Below are 7,438 nucleotides of genomic sequence, written 5' to 3' on the forward strand. Positions count from 1 at the left end.
AGAATCTAACCGGCTACAAAAGCACGAGGAGACACTAGCAAATGGTTATAGGAAACAAACGAAGAAATAGGATGACAACAACTACGTTTACCTTTACTTAGGGCAATCAGAAGATCCAAATCATTTGATGAAGATTCTAGTATGGGAGGAGTATCCACCTATGTAATTGACGTCACAATTGTTTCCCTTGGCCGCCTAAAATAAACTTGTGTAACTCTCGGAATAGACCCAGTAGTAGACGTAGAAATAATAACGATGTATGTTAGGAAATCGCCTTCTAACATTTGAGTAGAGACATTATCAAAAGCATTTCTTGAAAATAAGGTATCTTCAAAGAAAGTAACATCAACTCTGTGTAAGAATTTGTGTAACTCTCGGAATAGACCCAGTAGTAGACGTAGAAATAATAACGATGTATGTTAGGAAATCGCCTTCTAACATTTGAGTAGAGACATTATCAAAAGCATTTCTTGAAAATAAGGTATCTTCAAAGAAAGTAATACCCTAAGAACACCTTTGGTTATGGAGATCCTGTAGCCAGGTAACCAGGTAACTTTCACCCCTTTGGTTATGGAGATCCTGTAGCCAGCTAAGTTATAGTCAATATCGCCTCCATTGAAGCTCGAACCCACCCCCTTCCATATAGGAGTGCAAGCAGGTACCACTAGATCACAATGTCTTGACATTTATATATATATATATTTGTTATTTTTCGTATAATATTGCATGTATTTGGATGTTAGTGTATGTGCGTGCATTCTTGGTGCTACTATTGTGCATTCAGTTGTGTTGGTTATGCAACCCGTTGTTGTGAGTTGTGCAACATATTTTGATTTTATTTGTTCATTTGTGTCTATGGTTTTCCAGTAACTCTACGTTTGAGTGTTAGTAGTGGTTTAGTGTAGGTTTGAGTTTCGAAGATGGCGGGTCGCAAATGGCAAGTTGCATGGCGTCTCGTTGTTGTGGATTGTGCAACCTGTTGTTGTGAGTCGTGCAACCCATTGTTATGAGTTGTGCAACGTGTTTCAATTTCATTTGTTCACCTATATCTATGGTTTTTTGGCGACAGTGAGTTTGATCAAAACTTTGAGTTTGGGTGCTGGTAGTGGTTCACTCTAAGTTTGAGTTTCGGAGATGGCAGGTCACAAATGGCAAGCTGCACGAAGTTTCTTTGTGTGGGTTGGTTATTGAGCGCATCATTTATTGATTTGCCCTTATTCGAGGGTTTAGCTATGCACATGTTGCCCAATTAACGGGAAGCAACCATGTTTTTCTTTTCAAATTTAACCATTGATCATTTAAACTCTATGTTATTAATTAGTCAACACTTCTTACATGGAGATTGGTTCTTATAAGAGCCCGCCCATATATATATATATATATATATATATAGATTTTGGAGAGTTCAAATGAGAGATCATCGGTAAAAGTAAGGATTTTTTTAATAGAACTTTTCCATAATAAAATAAATAGAATAAACATTGGGACTAAGGATATGATTATTCAAATATTAATATTAATATTAATATTAATGGTTGGGAAAAGGTGACATATGAAATTCCAATTTCAACTGCTGCATTGATTCCCTCTCTCCAATGAAGCCTGACCGGAGGATATAATAGAAGGCAGGGAGAGAATGATGGAGAATGACAAAAATCAGCACACTATTAACTGTTTCCACCATTTCTCTCTGCATCTTCTTCACCTCCCTCCACCTGTCTTCCCCTCCTACCCTCACTAATGATCCCTCTTTCTCTTTCCTCTTCCTGGGTAGGGGTGTTGCAGGTCGGTCCCTCTCTGGCTTCCTAACTGCCTTGGTTATGGTTATGGTTATACGCTATGCACACAGATAAGCATCGCGCCCAAATCTAAATCTCTGGGTAATCTCGCGAATCCCCTTCCGTCCTTAAGTGAAGCTATGTGATTCTCAAACGCGAATAACAATTGGGATGTGAAAAGCTTTGCACAGTTTGTGTTTATCCCTTTCGTTCCAAACGTCTCAGAGCGTTTCCAATGGCCGCGAAAGTCTCCGACGAGCCGCCTTCTCTTCCTCCGTGAGCCCTCTTCTCTCTCTGCTTATGTAACATTCGTATATTTGTCTATGTGGGCATTTTTGTTTCTTTCTTTTGCGATTAAATTCTAAATTTTTTCTGGGTGCCGTGCACAGAAGTTTGCTGCCCAGATTAAGTGCTTTAGATTTTAATCCAAAATATTCAACAATTATTATTATTATTGTTATTTTAAAATTATCATTTGCTCCGTATATTCTCAGCATTTTAAAAAATTTTAATGGTTGGCAGAGATTGGGTGAATTTTGTTTCTCCTAATACTCTTCAAGGTTTAATTTTTGCTTGATAACAGTTGATGTTGTGTTAGTTATGGGAGAGTATGTTATTCTTTCCTCTTCTCCTAGTTTTGTTTTTTTTTTTTTCTTTATACTTTACTTTGATGAGTAAATTAACCAAAATCTTGAGTAATTTAAGGATGCTTATGTGATAACATCACATATTCTCAGCCTGTTGAATCCAATTTGAGAATTTTAGTGGATGTTGGGGCCTGGGGGCAGTGTATATACTTATTCTTTTGATTTCTATATCGACGGGTATAGATGTAATGTAATAGTATCTTCTCTGTAGGAAAATTAGTCAGGGAAATGGTGCAAAATCAAGCAAGAGCTTCTTTAGATCTAAAACCAAAAGAAGCCAAAGTTTCCCTCCACTATGTTCCTCTGCTTCTGCTCAAGGTAGGATGAAATGATGAATTCTGCAATCGTGCTGGTAGAATGTAATGCATCAACTAAACCCCGTCATCTTCTTGTAATGATGTTGATGTAGAGTTGAGATGTCTTGAAGCTGGAAATGAGAAGAAGGACAATGAGTCCTCTCCGAAAGGAGTTATCGAGGCTTGCATGAGTAACGGGGAAAATGAACCCAAATCCAGTGAAAGTAACGGATCGCAGGCTGTAGTCTGCTCTCCGAATCCACGGGGGCAATCGGGGTGGAACAAATTCTTTAAGATGTGGAAAAGAAGTACCTTTAAGCGGCTACCTTCCTTCCCGCCTTTTTCTGTGCCAAGGTTATCAAGAAGAAAATGCAAAAGCATGAGAGAAGATGTAGACATGAATTTGTGCCCCATGAAGCCTTCCTGGAAGTTTTTCACCCTGGCTGAGCTCAAGACTGCAACCAACAATTTCAGCAAAGGTTATAATTATAAGTATCATAGATTATAATTTATTCTGAATGTTTTCTCTCGAAACTTTTTTTTTTTTTTTTTTTCCACTTTCTACTCCATTGCCAGTTATTAAGAGATGACTTGTGGGATTATTTAAATGTATAGTTAATTCCTTTGTTATGACAGAAAACTTGATTGGAAAGGGAGGATGTGCTGAAGTTTACAAGGGATGCTTGGCAGATGGGCGGTTCATAGCAGTTAAGCGCATGAATAAAGGATCATTAGAGGACCGTGAAGAAAACTTTTTATCTGAGGTTGGAACTATAGCACATGTCGATCATCCTAATACTGCAAAGATGATTGGGTATGGAGTTGAAGGGGGGGCTTATCTTGTTCTTAAGTTATCATCCAAGGGGAGTTTAGGGTCACTTCTTCGAGGTTTGTCTCAAAATTTCTCCAGCTAAGACTCTCGTACTTGTTTCTTTTAATCATAATAAGTGAACTACCCTCTTCCTTTTTCTTCTTCTCAGGTCCAAGGGAAAAATTAGATTGGAAAACTAGGTACAAAATCATTCTAGGGATATCTGATGGCCTGCTTTATCTTCATGAGAATTGTCGAAGGCGGATCATTCATAGAGACATCAAAGCTGATAACATCCTACTTACAGAGGATTTTGTGCCAGAGGTATCTTTCAATCTTAAGCCTACTTACTGGATCTCTTTTTCCCTCGACCTAAGTTTTAACTAAATGCAATTTGTCAATGTTTGATGAACTGTTTGCCTTTATTTATTCATAACGTGGAAAAGACTATTAGAAAGAAACACTAATCCTCCTAGAGAATAGAGATCACGGGAAACAAATTACTTTCCATGAAAATCTAGTTTGAGATATCTAGAAAGCTCAACATAAACTCTCAAAAAGAGGATACAAAATTCTTAAATATTATTAATTATCATCCAAAGGTTTTCTAAAAAAATTACAAAGAGCGTGTATTTGTAGGCGGGGAAGTGGCATGTAGCCCTATTCCCAACCTTAATAGGAAAAAAATTAAAGTCTAGACTATTTAGAAACTAAATAATATTAGAATTTCAAAAAATACAAGATAATTTTGTGCAGGACCTCCTCTTGTTAAGGAAACTCCATAATTTGAGTGGAGAAAGCATCATTTTCCTTATAGGAAACTCATTGTGCATGACCACTAACTTTGAGCCCATTTTCAATTATGATGCAGACTGGGTCTGATCATTCACAAAACACTAAAGTTGTATATCTTTTTCCTAGTTTTCAATAGAATCTTGAATCATTTCAATCTCAACCTGATTCTTTATGAGAAACATATGGCCAAAATACAGAAAGATGTGCAATTTTCCAAATGCTGCAAAACTAAACTTTTAATTGTACTTGGGCTCATTTATTGGAGTTCTTATAATAAGTCTTGACCCAAGAGAAATCCATCTCGCTAGTATGTTGGGCTATGTTTGGCTTGATCCATGTCCTCATCATCCCCCCCTCTTTGAATCGAGGCAAATTGTACTATGGAGCATGGTCCACATTGTAATATACTGAAGGTTCATTTTTAGATAATATACCAAATAATGAACCTTTAGTACACTAAAATGAACCTTAAAAAAATGAACATTTAATATACTAAAAAATTGAAACTTATGTCAGTGTTCCACGGTAATAATGATTGTTGAATGGAACCTCATCAAGATGGAAAGTAATATTGACCACTTCAACTTTGGAATGACCAACTTCATGGGTATGCAACTTTGGAATGGTACTTAAAATGATAGGGGGTAGACACATAAAATAGCCAAATAGTATATGTGGTAAGATGCTAAATGATTTGGTAAACAAGGACACTTAATCTTGGCACTGATTTCGCCTAATGACAAACATGTGTGTGTTAACCTATTGCTGCCTATCAAACAAGTTAGCCCTCTTTGAACTTAGAGTCTTGAAGTCGGTGTCCATTTGGATTGACTTGGATTCAGAAGGACTAGAAATTTTAGTAGCATCACTACCCAAAGTTTCCAGGATGTCAGAAAAAACCAAGTCAGCTCCAGTTGCTGCTGGTCTGTTACGTCTGATGTTTGTGTTTCAGCACACCATCATAGATGTGTATCCATGAAAAACATAAATTTACATTCAATGTGGGAAAAAACTTTAACATACCATTAGAAATTACATTCAATATGATGCCTGAAACATACACAACGACCCAAAACGTCTTCTATTGCTGCCAAGTTTCAAGAATATGAGTTATTGCTTGTCTGCAATTATAGCGGTGAACATTGCAATTGTATTGCTCATAACTAGTGATGTTAAAGTTGTTCCTTGTTTTGGAATAGTACAGAGTAGTTTGAAACTATTCTATAAATGATACGACTGAATATCCATGCAGATATGTGATTTTGGCCTAGCAAAATGGCTTCCCAAGGAGTGGACCCATCATAACGTGTCGAATTTTGAAGGAACATTTGGGTATGTTAGGACTGGAACTCTGATAGTTTTGAGAGATGGAAATGCTAATGGCCTCTTTTTCTTTCCATGATAGTTATTTTGCTCCAGAATACTTTATGCATGGCATTGTGGACGAGAAAACTGACGTCTATGCTTTTGGAGTGCTACTTCTGGAGATTATAACAGGACGGCCAGCAGTTGATGAATCGCAGAAAAGCATTGTGCTTTGGGTATACCTTTACATGCAAATTTCTTTATATACTACCCTTTATCTTCTTAATTCAAAGAAACGGATTTATATGTGCACTACTCTATTTCAATTCAATTCCAGGCAAAGCCTTTGCTTGATACCGATGATACGAAGGACCTAGTGGATCCTCTTCTTGGTGGTTGTTATGATAAAAAACAGATGGATCATGTGTTTCTGACTGCATCTTTGTGTGTAGAACAAAATCCCATTTTGCGACCACGGATGAAACAGGCAAGTATTTATTATATACCCTTTGCAATAAACACGAAACAAATCCACATAATAGGAATTGAAGCATGTGCTTCATCTCAGCTAAAAGCTTAAGCTGATAGTTAGTTTTTATCAGGTGACCCGACCCATGACCTATGGCATGGGGTTGGCTCTGATACCAAATTGAAACATGTGCTCCGTCTTAACTAAAAGGTTAAGCTGATAGTTGGACTGCATATTTATGTTTATATATTATATATGTTCAACAATAGACACCAACCGCTTAGACACCAATAATACTCAGCACATTGAGAACTATATATGATCTTCTGTTAACAGGTTGTAACACTTCTGGGAGGCGATAACGACAACAATGATGGTTCAAAAGAGAACCAGAAGCGTGCTCTCCAAAGGACCTACTCAGAAGAACTCTTTGATGCCGAAGAGTATAACTTGACAAAGTACTTGAACGATCTCGAACGACATCAGCAGCTCGCTCTGGACTCGTGAAAGTTTGTATATACACTTCACACGATACAACATAGTTTCAGAAGAATGTCATCAATAGTTGAAAAGGGTGCAGTGGTTTTTCTTGCCTGCATCACCCCAAGCTTCTTGCATGGCACTTGGAGAAAATGAAGAGATATTAGAGCATTGTTGTCACAGTCAAGGTTTCCAAATACTAAAAAGTGAAGATAATGGATTCAATGTTGTACAGCATACTCTAGAGTTGATGCCTGTGTAAATATGGTCCCACCATCTATTTTTGTATATATGGTATCAACTTTCAGTTTTACTCATCCATCTCCTCAATTCACTGCTAAAATGCTGAAATGAAATTAGAAAAAAAAACATTTGTTATTAGTGAAACTAATGTAATTCCCTAGTGATTTTGAATGCATTATTTATGATTACTATAAATAAATTTGTATAAAATATTTTTGATCCTCTCAAACATTTTAAAATGTTTTAATTGTCTTCCTATCAAATTGATTAATATAGATATTCTATTACTTTTTTAGATAAAATGTTTAATGTATTGTTAGTGTATAGGTGATAGGTGTTATACACCAACAATGAATCACATGTTGCCAAATCATTGAAACGAAAGTAAATAGCGTAACTACGGGTCAAAATCATTGAAACGAAAGTAAATAGCGTAACTCTGAGTCAGGTTACGCTCAGTGGCATCAAACCCTTCCCTTTATACGGGAGGTGGTGGGTTTGAGCCTCAGTGAAGGCAATACTTCAATAGATTGAGAAAGTAGTAAAACTCTGATTCAGGTTCTCTCTCAAGTAAGAGTCAAAATTTGTGGGGAATACTTGGGTTGAATCTGAAT

General features: G+C 36.8%; 1 protein-coding gene across 1 annotated transcript; it reads left to right on the plus strand.

The window, feature by feature from the left end:
* Positions 1-1,581: 1,581 nt before the first annotated feature.
* On the plus strand, positions 1,582-7,019 carry LOC116006082 (receptor-like cytosolic serine/threonine-protein kinase RBK2). Its single transcript, XM_031246348.1, has 9 exons — positions 1,582-2,054; positions 2,637-2,743; positions 2,835-3,200; positions 3,358-3,609; positions 3,702-3,856; positions 5,580-5,659; positions 5,733-5,868; positions 5,970-6,119; positions 6,438-7,019. The coding sequence occupies exons 1-9, from the start codon at positions 2,014-2,016 to the stop codon at positions 6,606-6,608; spliced, it is 1,458 nt and encodes a 485-aa protein (XP_031102208.1). The 5' UTR covers positions 1,582-2,013; the 3' UTR covers positions 6,609-7,019.
* The last annotated feature ends 419 nt before the right edge of the window (positions 7,020-7,438 follow it).

This window comes from Ipomoea triloba, chromosome 15 (assembly GCF_003576645.1).
Source record: "Ipomoea triloba cultivar NCNSP0323 chromosome 15, ASM357664v1".
NCBI classification, from domain to species: Eukaryota; Viridiplantae; Streptophyta; class Magnoliopsida; order Solanales; family Convolvulaceae; genus Ipomoea; species Ipomoea triloba.

Coding starts and splice junctions, on each gene's coding strand:
- LOC116006082 (XM_031246348.1), top strand. CDS start 2,014: ATGGCCGCGAAAGTCTCCGACGAGCCGCCTTCTCTTCCTCC. Junction 3,201..3,357: donor AACCAACAATTTCAGCAAAG/GTTATAATTATA, acceptor TTGTTATGACAG/AAAACTTGATTGGAAAGGGA. Junction 5,660..5,732: donor AATTTTGAAGGAACATTTGG/GTATGTTAGGAC, acceptor TTTCCATGATAG/TTATTTTGCTCCAGAATACT.